The sequence below is a fragment of the Lampris incognitus genome, chromosome 1 (assembly GCF_029633865.1).
Source record: "Lampris incognitus isolate fLamInc1 chromosome 1, fLamInc1.hap2, whole genome shotgun sequence".
Taxonomy (NCBI): domain Eukaryota; kingdom Metazoa; phylum Chordata; class Actinopteri; order Lampriformes; family Lampridae; genus Lampris; species Lampris incognitus.
In genome coordinates, this window is record NC_079211.1 from 98,257,954 (window position 1) to 98,277,915 (window position 19,962).

At 47.4% G+C, this 19,962-nt stretch overlaps 1 protein-coding gene across 1 annotated transcript in view; it reads right to left on the reverse strand.

Annotated features, from left to right (window-relative positions):
- Positions 1 to 19,962, reverse strand: part of fbxl17 (F-box and leucine-rich repeat protein 17) — a 291,040-nt gene that overhangs the window by 126,319 nt on the left and 144,759 nt on the right. The window contains exons 9-10 of the mRNA XM_056286959.1: positions 17,483 to 17,505; positions 13,791 to 13,803 (exon numbers count right to left, since the gene is read on the reverse strand). Coding sequence (XP_056142934.1) covers positions 13,791 to 13,803; positions 17,483 to 17,505 — 36 coding nt within the window. The remainder of the gene's footprint in view (positions 1 to 13,790; positions 13,804 to 17,482; positions 17,506 to 19,962) is intronic.

Consider the following 19,962-nt stretch of genomic DNA (forward strand, 5'->3'; position numbering starts at 1 on the left):
CGAGCCGAGGAGGGCTGCAGACTACCACATGCCTTCTCTGATACATGTGGAGTCACCAGACACTTCTTTTCACCTGACAGTGAGGAGTTTCACCAGGGGAACTTAGCATGTGGGAGGATCACGCTATTCCCCCCAGTTTCTCCTCCCCCCCGAAAAGGCGCCCCAACCGACCAGAGGAGGCGCTAGTGCAGCGACCAGACACATACCCACCTGCAGACGCGGCCAATTGTGTCTGTAGGGACACCCGACCAAGTCGAAGGTTACACAAGGATTCGAACCGGCGATCCCCATGTCGGTACGCAACGGAGTAGATCACCATGCCACCCGGATGCCCCGGGTAGTTCCAGTTTGATGAAACCAATCGTTATTCCGGTGGGCGAGAGTTTACGCCACTGTGCTGCCCAAAAGAGCAGCAAGTGGTACATTATTTATGTGAAACCTGAACTGATGAGTAACACGGCGGGATTTGGGAAGATGAGTAATAGAGATGTCTCCTGTCAAGATGCCCTAAAAAAATGTCAACGTTTGTGGCTGTCATTGTAAAGACGAGAGGAGCAAGCATACTCTGTTTAACAGCACCATAAAAAAGCAATATGATTTAGTTATGGAAGGTCTAAGTGGGCCCATTAGATCTAGCAATGTGCCGCCAGCTTTGCTAACACCCTACAGACGAAGGGCCTGAAAAAACAAGGTTGAAAAACAAGGTTTCGTCATGGCCAGCTGGCAAACAGGCTGGGACACCAGGGTTCGAAACCACGTGTTTAATGCATATACTTTGAGTCAAACATACCATGAAGACGGCATAATAAAGCTCTTGGTTAGCCATGATGAAATACGAGCGTTTCTAGTGTTGCTATAGGGGGATACTGAAATCGGTACAACTAGAAGCAGAAGGAGAGGGCGGGATATGTCAACTGAGATTTATTTATTTGTTTATTTACAGATGGACGGCACGGTGGCCCAGTGGTTAGCGCTGTTGCCTCACAGCAAGGAGGTCCTGGGTTCGAACCCCGGGGTTGTCCAACCTTGGGGGTCATCCCAGGTCGTCCTCTGTGTGGAGTTTGCATGTTCCCCTCGTGTCTGCGGTGGGTTTTCTCCGGGTGCTCCGGTTTCCCCCACCATCAAAAAGACATGCATGTTAGGGTTAACACTCCTGTCTTGTGTACCCCTGACCGAGGCATGGCAAGACCAACTGGAGTTGATCCCCGGGCGCTGCACAGTGGCTGCTCACTGCTTCTAGCGACACAGCTAGGATGGGTTAAATGCAGAGCAGAATTTCCCCCACGGGGATTAATAAAGTATATAAAAACCAAAAATAATAATAATAAAAAACCCCATCAGATTTGATCAGCACCAATCAGTGCACTATACGGGTTTCTCGCATCTGTTCGGGCAGAATACAGCAGGAGGGATACTAGCCAACCTTTCTCCAAAACAGACACCGGTGATGAAAAGATGAATAAGTATTAGAAAGGCTCAGGTCATGTAATGAGGCGTCACAGCATGGTAGGTGGTCACCTCCCCTTTTTCATCATTCCTCTGCTCTTAAAATACAGATATCTGTGAGTTACCCGATGCAGAGTTTTGACTGTGTTTGACTCTGTTTCGTGTCTTTCAGGCAATACTGCATACTAATTAATTTGCGCAATAATTTCAGCGATGTCACCTCCGCCGCAGCTCAGGATGGAGCAACAGTAACCTCACACAATCAAGTTACCACCGTCACAGCGAACGTACGCATTATTTCTGACAGGCTGGATTTTCTTGACAGTAATGCACTTACTGTTGAGGATTATGAGTATCCCCGTAGTAAAAATTATAATCTTTTACAGCGCACTTCTCAGAAAGAGGTACAAAATGTTTTACGAGCTGAGAATGTAAGCAATAAATAAAGATGGAAAAAGCAATATCACTTAAAGTGCCTATATAACGCTGTTTCCCAGTTTAATATATTCGTTTTCGAGGCCTTTTTATAAACATCTGAATGTTTTTATGGCCAAAAAGCACCGTTACAAGGCGTCCAGGTAGCGTAACGGTCTATTCCGTTGCCTACCAACACAGGGATCACTGGTTCGAATCCCCGTGTTACCTCTGGCTTGGTCGGGCGTCCCTACAGACACAACTGGCCGTGTCTGCGGGTGGTAAGTCGGATGTGGGTGTGTGTCCTGGTCGCTGCATTAGTGCCTCCTCTGGTCGGTCGGGGCGCCTGTTCGGGGGGGGGGACTGGGGGGAATAGCGTGATCCTCCCACGTGCTACGTCCCCCTGGCAAAACTCCTCACTGTCAGGTGAAAAGAAGTGGCTGGCGACTCCACATGTATTGGAGGAGGCATGTGGTAGTCTGCAGCCCTCCTCGGATCGGCAGAAGGGGTGGAGCAGTGACCAGGACGGCTCGGAAGAGCGGGGTAATTGACCGGATCCAACGTTCATAAGAAGTTAGTTTTGTTTTTCTTAGTCGGCAATTGGAAAAACTATAACATCCTGTCTGGATTGCAATGAATTGTGGGTAAGTAAATCTGTGAGGTCCGGTGAAGTTTGCACCCCTAGCGGACTCTCTGGAAGTCTGCAGAAAGTCCGCTTGAGGCCCCTTGTGGACTGGATGAATTGTGGATTTGGACAGCCTTCAGCACTTGCAGACTTCCGGGGAAAGCGCCCGCAAAGTTGGCGAGCCTGCAAGTGCGTTGAAGTCCGGACATCTGGATTTAGCCCTAGTTTGAGGCTTCCCGCCTCCAATCTACCTAGTTTTGTTTGAGGGAGGGCCAAACTAGCCAGTAGGCGGACATTACGAAATTGTGTTATGGTGATGTACATAAGTAACGGAAGAAACAGCTGGACTAAAAATGAGCCGACTCGGGCAGCGTTTTCTGTCGGAGAGAATACCTCCCTTTGGTGTGGACTTGGGGCTTTGTAACTCTCCAGACAGTTTACATGCACCTCCCATCTACTACTACTTTTGGCTGCTCCCATTAGGGGTCGCCACAGCAGATCATGCGTTTCCATCTCTTCCTGTCTTCTGCGTCTTCCTCTGTCACACCAGCCACCTGCATGTCTTCCCTCACTACATCCATAAACCTCCTCTTTGGCCTTCCTCTTCTCCTCTTCTCTGGCAGCTCCATATTCAGCATCCTTCTCCCAATATACCCAGCATCTCTCCTCCACACATGTCCAAACCATCTCAATCTTGCCTCTCTTGCTTTGTCTCCAAACAGTCCAACCTGAGCTGTCCCTCTAATATAATCGTTCCTAATCCTGTCCTTCTTCGTCACTCCCAATGAAAATCTTAGCATCTTCAACTTTGCCACCTCCACCTCCGCCTCCTGTCTTTTCGTCACTGCCACTGTCTCCAAGCCATATAACATAGCTGGACTCACATCCATCTTGTAAACCTTCCCTTTAACTCTTGCCGGTACCCTTCTGTCGCAAATCACTCCTGACACTCTTCTCCACCCACTCCACACTGCCTGCACTCTCTTCTTCACCTCTCTTCTGCACTCCCCATTACTTCCCAGCTATAACACACTAAAGGAAAAGGAAAACCCCCAAAAGCAAAATACGGCCTCTTTAAGGAAAAATGTGAAGAATTAAGCTGAACCATAAATAAAATGAACTGAAAATGGGAAAAAAGGATGCCGAGACTGTCTGCAAAAACACCATTGTGTTGCCGTCACAAAAACAGATGGGAAAACCTCATTTTACAAGTACAAGTGAGTGGTCCTGAACCATTGCTTCAATTACACAGGCCAACTCTTACTTTGCCCATGTTTCCTTGGATGAGGACATCTCTGACCTGCTTCGCCTTTTGCTTCTTCTTTCCTCTTGGACAGGATATTAAAAAAACAAACCAAAAAAAACCCAAAAAGGGACATGGACATAGTAACAGTGGTCTGTAAGTAAGAACTTGCTTGGGTTCATTGGACTTTAAGACAGTTTTCCAGACTGCAGGCAGTCAGACACTCTTAGTTTAGCTGTCTACCTGTTATGCAGATGTCAAAGGCCTGTGTGTGTGTGTGTCCTTGCATTCAGCCGCTGCTACCTGGGAAGACGACTCGGCGATGCTGGTGATGCTATTCCATGCAATAGCACGGAATAGCATATTATCTGGACCACACCAGACAACAACAAATGCTGCTTGCATGTTCTACGAACCTACAGTGACTCGTCCTATACCCTTCGTCTCACTCTCTCTCCTTAGCTCACTCACTGCTCGAACATGAACAAAAACACAAACACACACACAGACGCACACACACACGATGTGTGACGATTACTTTTTTTTTGGACCCCCCCCCCTTTCTCACAATTGTACTTCGCCAATTAACCCGCTCTTCCGAGTCATCCTGGTTGCTGCTCCACCCTCACTCCTGATCCGGGGAGGGCTGCGAACTACATGTGGAGTCGCCAGCCGCTTCTTTTCACCTGACAGTGAGGCGTCTCACCAGGGGGACGCAAGGTGTGGGAGGATCACGCTATACCCTCCCTCTGAACAGGTGCCCCAACTGATCAGAGGAGGCGCTAGTGCAGCGACCAGGATACATAGCCACGTCCGGCTTCCTACCCGCAGACATGGCCGATTGTGTCCGCAGGACGTCAGACCAAGTCGGAGGTAACACGGGGATTCGAGTCACCGATCCCCATGTTGATAGGCAATGGAATAGACCGCCACACTACCCGGACGCTTGACTAGTACCTCTGCAGAGAACTGAGACAGAGATGATTTCAGGTAAATTAGGATGAAATCCTTTGCTTAACATATATGCAATCCCCCCTGCTTAGACACACACACACACACACACATACACACACACACACACACACTTTCCTTTGAGCATACATGGCAAGAGCAGGTGTTGGCCGTAATGAGTTTGTCTACAAGCTGTTAGAAAATGACAACCGGGAGTTTAAACCCCATCACTGGTACATACACCGCTTTCATGTGTGCTCAACACACACATGCATGTGCGTGTTTATGCATACATACATCTTTACAATGTATGCAGCTACGCTAGACAGGTGTGGGACATGTGAATCAAAGTCATGGGGACATACCCCTTGCTGTGTACGCCACGCTCTCAACTCCAGCTCAGAGAGCGACACTTCCATTAATTTGCTGACACGATCTGCCCACTTGGAAAGCTCGCCTCCAACGGCCTCCTTTCTCTTCCGACGCGCGCCTCTTTTGTCTGCACCGGACTCGGAAACCTCAAGTCGCCACATGCGATCAATGTGCGGAGTATTGTACTCGGCGGCGGTGGAGGTAGGGACAGGAGCCGGTGACCTTCACCCGGGGGATAGCAGTTCCACAAGTCCACAGCATATGATGACCCCACGGTGCAAGGTAAACAAGACCGCCTGTAGGGCAGACAGCAGACTACACACGTCACTCTGCATGCCACTCGACACACCGAAGCGGTCCGAGTTCACGCACGACTGCAGCTCATTTCCATCCTCTGGTCTTTCAACCTCATTCACCCGTCTATTCTTCAGCGGTAATCAGGGACAGATTTGGGGCGAAGAGGGGCGAAAGAAAGAAAAAGGGCGACATGAGAGCGCGAGCGGGACCAACACCAGGTCTTTGTAATTCTCCTGCGAAAGCTTTCAGGCAGAGGAGAAAACCCAATATCAGCATTCACCTTTGTCCACTCTCTCTCTCTCTCTCTCTCTCTCTCTCTCTTCTCCACACACACACACACACACAAGGCACACTGAGAATTTATTTTCTCACCAGTGTGGAGTACCTAATACGTCACAGATCTCTTAAAAAAAAACCCCACAGGATTAATTTGCACCCGTCCACCCAATTGTTCCACCACCTGTCCATCCTCCTAAAAAAGAAACCCATCCCCTTCTTACAGCTATCTGTCCATCACCATATGTTATCCTCCTTGGTGTTCGCTGTTACAGTACAGCCCTCTCTTTCAGCAAGTCTCTTAGAAATATGAATACAATGTTGGTGGACCCAGTTTTGTTTTTGTTTTGAATTTTTCTCCCTTTTCTCCCCAGTTGTACTTGGCCGATTACCCCACTCTTCTGAGCCGTCCCGGTCCCTGCTCCACCCCCTCTGCCGATCCGGGCAGGGCTGCAGACTACCACATGCCTCCTCTGATACGCCATCCAGGTACTCAGTAAAGCCACATGGACATGCAGGGCCTCGTCTTTACAAAGTGCCCTGCTAGCTGTCCGGGTCCTGAAAGGCTGCTGATTGACGAGAGAGCCTTGCACTGTAGAGATGGAGACTGTGCTGTCTGGTCTTTTTTTTTTCTCCTCCCTTTTTCTCCCCGATTGTATCGGGCCGATTACCCCACTCTTCCGAGCTGGCCTGGATCGCTGCTCCACCCCCTCTGCTGATCCAGGGAGGACTCCTCAGATACATGTGGAGTCGCCAGCCGCTTCTTTTCACCTGACAGTGAGGAGTTTCGCCAGGGAGACGTAGCGCAAGGGAGGATCACGCTATTCCCCCCAGTCCCCCCCCCCGAACAGGCGCCCCAACTGACCAGAGGAGGTGCTAGTGCAACGACCAGGACACATACCCACATCCGGCTTCCCACCCGCAGATACGGCCAATTGTGTGTGTAGGGACACCCAACCAAGCTGGAGGTAACACGGGGATTCGAACCGGAGATCCCCGTGTTGGTAGGCAACGGAATAGACTGCTACGCTACCCGGATGTCCCAGTTTTTAATACGTATACATCAAACACATCTACATCCATTCCTGAAAGTTCAGCATCCAGACGATGAAGCTGTTTATTTCCTCTCTGAAGTCGTGAATCGCCCTGAAGAGGGAAATTCCTACGGAGCACACAATATCATTACCGATTTAGTTATCTTTGCCAGCGTGAATAGTTATCACTCCCATGGCCTTTTGGACCAGGAAAACAAACGCAAACAGGGGTTACAACTTTAGGCACCCAGGGCGAACAATAGTCACTTTATACTCTTGAAGAGCTCTTTTGGAAGTGTGCCTTTTAAAAAGTCCACATTCCATACGGGAGGAATTCTTTAAACCCGATGTGAGCAACCCAGCAGGGAACTCGCCGCATGCATTTCCGTGTTTGCTGATAAACAACGAAGCATTAGGATCCCATAAAGAAATGAATAAAGATAAGGAAACGGACCATTTTCTAGTCACCGCGACGAAATGCAAATAAACCCTCAAAAACAAAACACACACATGCACACGCACACACACGGACAAGAAAGCTATCCCATCAGAAGTTGCTATAGCGATGGGAATTAGCCTAAACAGAAGAAAAGCTGCCCCCCCCACACACACACAGCCTTATCTGGAGACTAATCCAGACGAACAAACAAGCAATGGAACATCTAATGCTCCGCTACCTGTGAAAACTAGCTGATAAAAGTTCCCGTTTTAAAGGGGTCTCCTTTGTGCCATCCAACTCATCATCTCTGAAAGCATACAATGCAGCTTTCCTTAAAAAGTCATTTCCCCATGAAAATGGGGGTTTTAAATCTATTTCCATGCCCCTTTTAGATGCTAATAAACTAATTCAGAGGCTGATGCTCAGAGAGGCTTTTTTCAATTTCACTGGGCTTTGTTCAAATTTGTTCTATATTATGATGGCGGCGGGTTGAGAGGGAGGGAGCTGAGAGAGAGGTGGAGGGGAATGGTCCGTATTTTGTTCTAAAGCAATCATGTGTCTATTTTATTTGTTTGTTTGTCCCCCTTACAACATAGCGAAAAGGGGGGGGATTACACATATTCGCTCAGACCCTCTTTATGCCCTCTATATCTCTACCTCTGTCACTCCCTGCTATACATACACAAATGAATGCAGGGGACAGTCCTTCTGGAAAAATATAACACTGATGAGCCAAAACATTATGACCACCTGCCCTAATGTGGTGTTGGTCCTCTGTATGCCACCAAAACAGCACCGACCCGTCAAGACATGGACTCTACAAGACCCCTGAAAGTGTCATGTGGTATCTGGTATCAAAACATTAGCAGCAGATCCTTCAAGTCCTGTAAGTTGCGAAGTGGAGCCGCCATGGATCAGAACTGTCAATCCAGCACATCCCACAGATGCTCAATCGGATTGAGATCTGGAGAACTTGGAGGCCAGGGCCACACCTTGAACACTTCATCATGTTCCTCAAACCATTGCTGAACCATGTGTGGAGTGTGGTAGGGCACATTATCCTGTTGAAACAGGCCACTGCCATCAGGGAATACCATTGCCATGAAGGGGTGTACTTCGTCTGCAATAATGTTTAGGTAGGTGGCACATGTCAACCCGACATGTGCCACCATATCACGAATGAAACATGAATGGCTGGACCCAGGGTTTCCCAGCAGAACATTACCCAGAGCATCACACTCCCTCCACTGTCTTGTCATATTCCCACAGTGCATCCTGGTGCCATCACTTCCCCAGGTAAACGGTGCACACGTACAGGGCCATCCACGTCATCTAAAAGAAAACAGGGTTCATCAGACCAGGAGTCTTCTTCCTTGGAGCACCAAGGTCCAGTTCCCAAGCCTGCATGCCCTTTGTAGGTGCTTTTGACGGTGGAGTCATCACGGGCACTCTGACCGGTCTGCCCCATACGCAGCAGGGGCAATGCATTGTGTGTTTTGACACATTCTCACCGTAACCATCATTAACTTTTTCTGTGACTTGTACCACAGTACAAGTCACATCTGTTGGTTCGGACCAGATGGGATCGCCTTCGTTGCCCTCGTACATCGATGAGCCTTGGGTGCCCAACACCCTGTTTCTGGTTTGTCCCTCCTCAGACCACTGTCGGTAGGTACTCATCACTGCTGACCAGGAGCAGTCCACAACCCTTGCCGTTTCAGAGATGCTCTGACCCAGTCGTCTGACCATAACAACTTGGTCCTTGTCAAAGTTGCTCAGGTCTTTACTCCTGCATCCAACACGCTGACTACGAGAACTAAATGTTCGCTTGCCATCTGATCTACCCAGACCCTGACGTGCTCTTGTTTGGAAATGGTCAACATTATTCGATTCACCTGTGAGTGGTCATTATGTTCTGGCTCATCAGTGTAAATGCACATCGTGGAATTAGGCCATAAAAAGGAGCATGCCTCCCATCATGTCTATCTGCGCTGCAGGGGGTCTATCCATCTATCCCCCTGCACGCACATTTGCCATCTGTAAGACTCAATCCACAAAATTTATATTGCACATTCCAGCTAAATAAATATGCATAAAGCTACCGATTATTTTTTGTATACTGAGCTACACCTGAATGAGTGAGGCCGCTTCACACCGACTGCTCCACATCCCTCTCCAGTAAACACACGCACTTATCTGAAAAGTTCATAATTTCACTCGTCAGTTGACCATGAGAATACCAACTGTAGAGGGGTGGATTTCTCCACAGGGGAACCACAAATAAAGAACGCAAACGTTTTAACGTGCAAAGAAAAAACAGCGAGCTCCCAATGTGTGCCGAGAGCTGTGTTTCAGAATCAGGGTGCAAAGCAGAGTAATAATAATTGCAGCCACTAATGACTATAATTACATACCTTAGCATTGGGCTGCTCAACTCTGGGCTGCTTTTGTTGATTGCAATCTTTGTAATTGCGCGGGTTTGAGCAAATTAATAACAGTAGAAATTTCAACTGCTGATGCTCTGACGAGGTCCCTCTCACTCAGTAGTGGAAGTTTATGAAATGCCTGGGCATGATCGCATTAACTCTCATAACTTCTGGGGAAATCAAGCAATTATGAGAACAAAGAAAATATTCAAGAATAAACAGTACTGAAACATGGTCCAACACGAGACAAGTCTTTTCCGTTCCCATAGATTGTGTGTTTGTGTGTGTGTGGCGCTAAGGTTAGCCACATTTCCTCTATCGCCCCCTTTGCATCAATTTTTCTAATTTCCTTAAGGCCAGAAAAGCCTGGCAGCATGCACACATGCATGCATGCATGCACATACACACACACACACACACACACACACACACACACACACACACACACACACACACACAGAGTCTCCAACCCCAGGAAAAGACACTCTAATAGGCCATTTGAACAGTCGCAGCATGGTTTGGGGTGGGTGAGGCAGAATACAGACATGCCAGTAAAACATAACTGTAGTCCACCCCTGGCACGGTGGAACTGGCTGGGCTAGCCAGACGCTGAGGTAACAGGTCATTGTGCGGAAACTAAACCTGTTGATATGCTCCCAACTGGCTTGTACTGCTGTGAAATACAACCATAGAAATTAGCCAGGCATATTTGAAAGATGAAACAACTGTTTTCACTGACTTTTATGACTTTTTTTTTTTACCTTGGCTGAACTTAGAATCCCCTTAAGTTTCCCCTAAAGGCAGGAAAAGGGACTTGATATATGTGCTAAGACGCGTAGGAGCACTTACTTAGTACGCCCGTGCTAATTTTGGAGTTATTATTTAGAGACATTACAAATCCAATTCAAAGGGGGGGAAACTCATCCTTACTTAATCACACAGCGTCTCTAAAATGCAGAGGCTCCAGGCTTCAGAAAAAAGCAATGTTTCAGCGGATGACTTAAGATACTTAAAAAGTGTAATACTTTGATTTACCTTTTTACTATCAGTCATTTCACTTGTGTAGGTGTCTCAATTTTCCCTAATGGCTTGTATCTCATTTTAGAACCAAATTATTCTAATACTTTGAGATATGGCATGGCTGCGGCACGCCATTTTGCTAAAGCAGCAAAACTCCAGAGCAATTATATAGCGGGTTATGTGTGGGCCCTCTGCAATCCACATCTCCCAGCAATTTCTCTGTTTATTGGTACCAATGGATACATTATAATATGGACTTTCATTTAAAATGTTTTGCTATAGGTGAGAACAAAGCATTTGTTTGCCAGTGTCAAAATGCCTATGAGAAAAAGACAGGAACTGAGCCCACTCCAACTATCATACCCACGTGATTTTTAATCATTTTTATGAGGTCAAATGACGAGAGTAATATCCTGATCAAATGATGTGGTGTGTGTGTGTGTGGGCTCCAAATTTCAACTACTACACACATATGGCTTTCACACACTTTGTGCGCACGTGCACCTACACACACACACACACACACACACACACACACACACACACACACACACACACACACACACACACACACACACACACACACACACTTCACTATATAGCTAGGTGGTACTAACTCCTGTGCTACACCTCCTGAGCTGGGAAATCGGCGACAAAGGCAACTCAGTAGGCGAACCATCTTCTCCCTCCTCTTCTTCCTTCCCTCTTCCATCCATCCCTCCCTCCCTCCCTCTAATCTCCATCCATATTCAGCAGATTCGGGCATGTGGAATAAGGAAGATGAAGAGGAGAGGACAGGAGATGGAGGAGTGAAAGCGGAGGAGGAGGGAGAATGATTGTAAATTCCACTCTGGCTCTCCTTGTTGTGCGGGAATGACCCGTCATTTCACACCGGGCCAAATGGCATGAATTCATAAATATAAATAACGGTGGCAAATTCCTCTTTTCAGAGAAGCTGTACAGCCACACATAGGCAGAGCCCCATTAGAATAAAGAGATGCCTTCTCTCTCACTATCTTTCTATCCTCTGTTTGATGCACCCGCCCCCACACAACCACTGCAAACCACCTATTTTTTTCTTCTTCACTTCTTTATCAATTCCCCCATTAGTTTTCTTCTTCAGTTGCCTTTCTTTCCACCGCTATCTCCTTTTGCTTTGACTCCCGTCTCTTGGCTTCACCTTCCTATCTGTGGTCCCTGTGGCGACTCAAGTCATGTGTGGGGAGTTTGGGTGGGGTCTCTACTGGGAACACTGTTTACCCCCTCCTTTGTCTAAAGGTTCCGGTGAAATAACTAATCTCCCTTTAGCTCCCTTACCCCCCTTATTTTAAAGCTGTCGGTTTGTGTGGGATTATTTATTCATTCATTTTCAACGGCATTTCTTTGTGTCTGTTTTGCCCCGTCAGTGCAGTGCAGGTGTGTGTGTGTGCAGGTGTGTGTGTGTGTGTGTGTGTGTGTGTGTGGGGTTTGCATATTCTCAGTGACTTGCTGGTTTGAACCGTGAAAAGGCGAGGTGGAGAGAGACGGGCGGCACACAACTGGGCTGGTTTGCGCGCAACCTTTCACTCTGCCCCCAAAATCTGTCTCTATTATCGCCAAGCTCTTGCTTTAAAAAGTGGCCATCTTGAAATTCCCCTTGGCTCATGCATTTTCTGTCTTTTCTCTGGTCCGTGATCAGTAGAACGGGCACAGAAGTTGATACTTCTATCTATAAACGCTTACACCGACCAGCCATAATATTAAAAGCCACCTGCCTAATATTGTTTAGGTCCCCCTCGAGCAACCAAAACAGCTCTGACCCATCAAGGCACGGACTCCACAAGACCTCTGAAGGTGTCCTCTGGTATCTGGCACCAAAATGTTAGCAGCAGATCCTTTAAGTCCTGTAAGTTGCGAGGTGGGGCCTCCATGGATCGGACTTGTTTTTCTAGTACATCCCACAGATGCTCGATCAGATTGAGATAGGGGGAATTTGGAGGCCAAGGCAACACCTTGAACACTTCATCATGTTCCTCAAACCATTCCTGAACAATGTGTGCCATGTGGCAGGGCGCATTATCCTGCTGAAAGAGGCCACCGCCATCAGGGACTACCGTTGCCATGAAGGGGTGTAACTGGTCTGCAACAATGTTTAGGTAGGTGGTACGTGTCAAAGTAACATCCACATGAATGGTAGGACCCAAGGCTTCCCAGCAGAACATTGCCCAGAGCATCACACTGCCTCTGCGGACTTGCCTTCTTCCCATAGTGCATCCTGGTGCCATCTCTTACCCAGGTAAACGATGTACATGCACCCGGCCGTCCACGTGATGTAAAACAAAACGTGATTCATCAGACCAGACCACCTTCTTCTATTGCTCCGTGGTCCAGTTCTGATGCTCACTTGCCCATTGTAGGTGCTTTCAGCAGTGGAAAGGGGTCAGCACGGGCACACTGACTGGTCTGCAGCTACATAGCCCCATACACAGCAAGTCGTGATGCACTGTGTGTTCCCACACCTGTCATAGTTGACATTAACTTTTACAGCAATTTGAGCAACAGTAGCTCTTCTGTGGGATCGAACCAGACAGGCTAGCCTTCGCTCCCCATGTGCATCAGTGAGCCTTGGGTGCCTGTGAACCTGTCACCGGTTGTCCTTCCTTGGACCACTTTTGGTAGGTACTGACCACTGCATACCGGGAACACCTCACAAGACCTGTCGTTTTGGAAATGCTCTGACCCAGTCGTCTAGCCATCACAATTTGGCCATTGTCAAAGTCGCTCAGACCCTTACGCTTCCCCATTTTTCCTGTTTCCAACACATCAACTTCAAGAAGTGACTGTTCACTTGCTGCCTCATATAGCCCACCTCTTGACTGGTGCCGTTGTAAGGAGACAATCAACATTCACTTAACTGCCAGAGGTTTTAATATTTTGGCTGATGGGTGTACTCTCACCTGTACACAATCAAATGCAATCCTGTGTGTGCGCGTGCACACACAGATGCACAAAGAAAGCATTAGAGAAAGGGCAAGTATAACTGATTAGTCAAACTGCTACCTCTCCACACCACCAACGCTAATGGTTGGCACGGCAGTCAGAGATAAATATGGCCAATCAGAGCCAATCACTGGGCGGCTTGAAGAGGCAGGTGAACTAATGACAGGGCTGGAACAGAACAATGAAATCCTCTCAGAGAGGCGGCTAGTCATTTGGCACAACTGAAAGCAAGTGATTTTCCCCCACATCAGGTGGGAGAGGATGACACTCACAGTGTCTCGCTCTCGCTGTCTTTCTCTCTCACACTCCCTCAACACACACACACACACACACACACACACACACACACACACACACACACACACACACACACACACACACACCCACACTCTCTCTCTCTCCCTCTCTCGCTCGCCCATGTCCCCATAACAGAAGCCAGTACTGATGGCAGTGTTAAATCAAAGCAAAGCAGTCCAACAGCAAGCAAAGCAAACCTTAAATAACACAAATGTACCTAAAACAGGAGGTTTGTGTGCAACATAAAGCTTGCATTGACACTTGTTTATTGTGTATTTCAAAACTAATACACTAGTCAAATTCACTGAACTTAAAGCATGGTTTCTTTGATGGGTGCTGTCCAGTGTCACATAGCAAACAAAGCCATTTCCAGAATCTGAAAACTCTTTCTCAGGGATAACCCATTACCCAGCATGCACCACAACCCTACTGCTGAGTGAACTTACACTGTGCAAACAAAAACACTTTGAGGGGGAAAAAAAGTGGCCCTTAGTTAGAGATGAATGGTAAATAATTTGAGCCAATATTGGACCACAAGTAAACCACAGAACCAGCAGGTTTTCCGGCGCACACGGGCCAATGAGGGTAATTTCATTCATTATTGAAAAAGCATGCGTTTCACTTCTGGGTTTTTTTATCCAGTGTCGAACCATTCGCGGAAAAAAAGGTTTCCACACAACCGTCTTATTTCTGAACACAGCTGACCTATACCACTAACAGAGAGCTTAACTCTCACAGCTTTAAATGACCTCTCTCTATCGGGGTTCTCTCTCTCTCTCTCTCTCTCTCTCTCTCTCTCTCTCTCTCTCTCTCTCTCTCTCTCTCTCTCTCTCTCTGCTTATATTCCCTGGCTGCTTTTTTACTCTCGTGCTGCTGCCACAAGCTTTTATGGAAAACGGGGGAATTGTTACATATCAAACAAAGGTCAGTGTGTGTGGGTGTGTGAGTGTGTGTGTGTGTGTGTGTGTGTGTGTGTGAATGTGCACACAAAAAAATGGAGCAATGTTAGATATCAAACAAAGGTCACGCTGACGTGTGACTGAGTGATCAGGTTTGACTCCTGACTCCAGCTGGTGTCTACAGTATAAACTATGACACATGACTAACTCAGCTGGCAGAGCTCATCGTCGGGATCGATACCGCCGCCCTAGCAACTACGAGAGACAACGCTCTCACAACTCATCGAATCGCAAACAAAAATCAAACGACACGAATATGTCACTATCGGGCAAACCCGAGTTCAACAACGGATGAGCAACACTTGTTTTTTTTATTTATTTATCTATTTATTTCCCCTCTTTTTCCTCCCCAATTGTATTGGTCCAATTACCCCACTCTTCCCGAGCCATCCCGGTCGCTGCTCTACCCCCTCTGCCGATCCGGGGAGGGCTGCAGACTATCACGTCTCCTCCAATACATGTGCAGTCACCAGCCACTTCTTTTCACCTGACAGTGAGGAGTTTCGCCAGGGGGACGTAGCGCATGGGAGGCTATTCCCCCCAGTTCCCTGACCGACCAGAGGAGGCGCTAGTGCAGCGACCAGGACACATACCCACATCCGGCTTCCCACCCGCAGACACGGCCAATTGTGTCTGTAGGGATGCCTGACCAAGCTGGAGATAACATGGGGATTCAAACTGGCGATCCCCGTGTTGGTAGGTAACAGAATAGACCGCTACGCAACCCGGATGCCCATGAGCAACACTTTTAACGCCTTGTAAAGACTACAGGCTAATTTCAACAGATGGATTTCCAGGTGAGGAAGAGGTGTCTGTAAGTACTACCGCTGAGCATTACTGTTCAACTTTGTGCTTTTGCATACGTCCTCTCTGAACTGAATTACAATTAACATATTAAATTACACTTTCGATCCTTAATCAAATCTATCATTTTTGATCCTATTTTTACCACAGTTCATTACTTTAGTCCTACAGCTAGTGAAAAAGATACTTCATTTATAACCCCTGAACTACACTAGTAATTCAGCTAGAATCAGATCATAATATTCAGAACCTTATCTGTAATTACTTAAATCGTTTAAGTTACTTATGATCAGTCCACTGATTAATTCACACAGTGCGACCGAGGCACAACTGTATAAAATAAGTTCTCACATATTTTCGTAAACTGATGCAAAATCTTCTTCTATAAATTGACCAAGGCCTCCTTCGTCTACTTTCGGCTGCTCCCGTTAGGGGGCACCACAGCGGCTCATCTGTTTCCATCTCTTCCTGTCCTCTGCATCTTCCTCTGGCACGCCACCTGCATGTCCTCCCTCACCACATCCATAAACCTCCTCTTTGGCCTTCCTCTTTCCCTCTTCCCTGGCAGCTCCATATTCAGCATCCTTCTCCCAATATACCCAGCATCTCTCCTCCACACATGTCCAAGCCATCTCAATCCTGCCTCTCTTGCTTTGCCTTCAAACCGTCCATCCTGAGATATATAAATTGAACAAGTTAATTAAAAAAGAAAAAGAAAAAAAGAACAGCAGTAAAATGATGCAGTTCCCCCAGACACTGATGCAGAAAGGTGAACGCTGCAGAACCGGTGCAGGCACTACAGCCCCTCTATGTTGGAGTCAACCGCACTGATTTCATTTAAACGTCAAAAACGGGAACAGGAAGTGAGCTGACGTCTATGATTTGAACTATCATTCTATAGCACTGACCCCAGGTCAACTTACCAAGTTCTTTACTTCCTTCAAAAAAAATGTTACTAAACCCTGCGCCCCCAACCTAGCCCCGTGGAAGGAAATTGGTGAATCAAAGCTAAGGGTGGAGGTGTTGGCCAAGGTTTTCGACCCCACCGTAAAGCAATCTCCCCCCACCTACACACAACAGAAACTTTCCACTCTCACACTGTGCTCGCTGCAAGCTGGCGAGATGAGGTGAACAGAGATGAGGTGGTCAGGATAAGAAGGGGGATGGAAGGGATTTTGTTTGCGTGTGCGCACACACAAGTGTGTGTGTGTGTGTGTGTGCGTGTGTGCGTGTGTGTAGGTCAATGACCCATGATCTTATAAGCTTCTTCAGAGAAAAGTGAGACAACTCTTCGTGTTTGTTGCTCTCTCCTCTGAGTTCATCTGCCGGACTTAGACAACAGAGGGAGTGTGAGACAAGGAAAAAGGAAATGACAGAGAGAGACAGAGACACAGACAGGGACAGAGAGGGAGAGAGAACCAGACAGACTCCCCTGGGATGGAAAGAAGCACAGCGACCCAGATTCACACACACACACACACACACACACACACACACACACACACACACACACACACACACAGTGAACTTCTAGGAATGGGGGGACTTCCTTGCATCCGCGTGCCCAAAATCAGAAAAACAGACCTCCAATGGTCAAACGAACTGACTTCTTCGTTGGTGCTAGCAGCGCTAAAGGGCAGGAAAAATACATGCATAATCATCTTTGAGCTCCACCAGAGCACACTGTGAGAGAGGCCCATCTCTCGTTAAACAGCTTTGTGTTGACATGAATCAAGGGCACGAGTTACCGCCATTCAGTTTATCACAAGATTTACATACACAGAATCTCTGCAGTTAGGGGACGGGGCTCAGTCACGAATTACCTGATGCAGGTGCCCCTTCAACAGCGAGGTGAGGAGGAGAACCGAGGTCCAACGATACGCAACAACAGCAATAAAACATCTATCTCTATTACGTGTTTTACTACTATTTCGTCCTGCCAGATTACGTCAACCTTCTCACTCTCTTTCTTTTCTACTTTCCTTCCTTCAGACGCCCTAAACCTTCCAACTTGTATCCTCTCTGTTCCCCATACAAGCCCCTAAGAAAAATAATAAAATCCATTAATCATGCCTTTTCTTTACGGAGCACTGACCAATCAGGAATGCAGCCCTAACTAATTCATAAAAGCAAGTGACAAGTTAAAGGGAAACAAACACAACTTAAACATTATCTCTACGTATGTCGTACAGGTAACGCTCCATTAGCAGCCAAAATACTGAGACGGTGCCAAAATTGTGCCCGCTGGTGGACTTTCTGGTTTGCTGATAGCCTGGTTTTTGTAAGAAAGGGGGAGAGAGAGAGAGAGAGCGAGAGAGAGAGAGAGAGAGAGAGAGAGAGAGAGAGAGAGAGAGAGAGGGAGGGAGAAATCTTGGCTATTTCCCTTTACATTGTATTAGCACAATATGTATTTAGGTGAAAATATTACTTTAATTTTAACTTTGCTGAGATTTTCTCACTATTCTCTCTCACATACGCATCTTTTCTTTTTTTGTGATTTTTCCCCCTTTTTCTCCCAATTCTATCCGTTCAATTACCCCACTCATCCGAGCTGCCCTGGTTGCTGCTCCACCCCCTCTGCCGATCAGGGGAGGGCTGCAGACTACCACATGCCTCCTCCGAAAAGGTGCCCTGACCGACCAGAGGAGGCGCTAGTGCAGTGACCGAGACACATACCCACATCCGGCTTCCCACCAGCAGACATGGCCAATTGTGTTTGTAGGGACACCCGACCATGCCGGAGGTGACACGAGGACCCAAAGCGGCGATCCCCGTGTTGTTAGGCAACAGAATAGACCGCCACGCCACCCGGACGCCACCGTCACAGGCATCTTCTTGTACACACAGAGAGAATGGTATGCAAATTCCAGGGGTCTCCTTGACTCCTTGAACATATCTTTAAGCATGCTCAATGATCCAGGTAAGAAAATCACAGATGAACTGATTCAACTTCCTGTGGTCTCCTTACACAGTGTGGCTCTGCCCTGTCTTACCGGTCCTGTTATGACGCCTCACACTACGGCTGTATGATCAAGCAGCAGGACAGCTGAAAGGTCGCCTGTCACACTAAGCTCACGTGCATCCATACCCACTGAGACTCCTCTGAAGGCTTCACAATGACCCATCTCCGCAGCACTTAAACGCTTTACCCACTCACATTCCATTGTTTGTTTATACGTTAAGCCCGGCTAACTGCTTTTAAAGCTCAGCATATCTATCCCTGACACTATTCATTCTCCCGCTTTCAGTCGGTTATCACAAATCAATTCATTGAGTAGTTTGGCCCATCCTGTCTCAACTTCATCAACGATGGTTTCCAGTATATAAACACAGATCTAAGCTGCTGTGATAGTCCCAAAGTCTTGTAGTCCGAGGAGGCAGGACAGGAATCAGTGAATGTCTGTCTTGTCTCCGTTCCCAGCATTTACAGTTGGACAGGGCTTAGGCAGGCTTCCTACTGGCTCAGCTTCTTCAGTAATAGATGCCTGAAACCCTGTTATATCACCAGCAAGGGGAACATGGGCTATGGGGTTGGGATGACTGGTGCGGGTTTATTCGTAGGCTACACACACGACCCCACACACACACACACACACACACACACACATGGTCGTGCAGGCTCAAACATGTGTGGGTGCACACGCACACAACACACACACACACACACACACACACACACACACACACACACACACACACACACACACACACACACACACAGACATGCGCTTTCCATTTCACCCACGCAATCCAGCTCTCTCTCCCTGCTGGCCTATTAAACTGAAGAATCTCGGGAAGTGAAATGAAACCAGTAAATCTCGTCTGCTTTTATGATTGACTTGATATGATTTGTATTATAATTTGGACCCAGCGCTCATTCTCTCTCTCTCTCCCACTGCCTCCCACCAACGTATTCCCTAACCCCTTCAGGCTCTTCTCATTACTTATATTGGCTCTTGTCGGGCGGGCCACGGAGCTTCCTAGACGCACATATGCCACACACTCGAGTCCACGCGTCATCATTCGTGCGCGAGAGCGGACACAGACACAAACAGATATGCCAACAGATGCAGAAACACACAAAGTCAATCACTGATCTCATTTGTGACATTACTTTTACTTGCTTGGGAAGTCCTCTGGTGAGCCAAATGTCAGCGAGGACCGACTCGTTTTTATTAATAATAATAATAACAATAATAATAATAATATTATTAATGTATCATTCAACTTGGTTCCAGAACAAGGCGAAAAAGCCCGTTTCCAAGGTGGCGATGGGATGAGTTGTTAGAATCTGACATTTGAAGACCCAATCAGATCCCTTTTAGGATGGAAATGGGCTGAGCTCACTCACTCATTTATGAGAAGGCCCCGAGAGGTGGA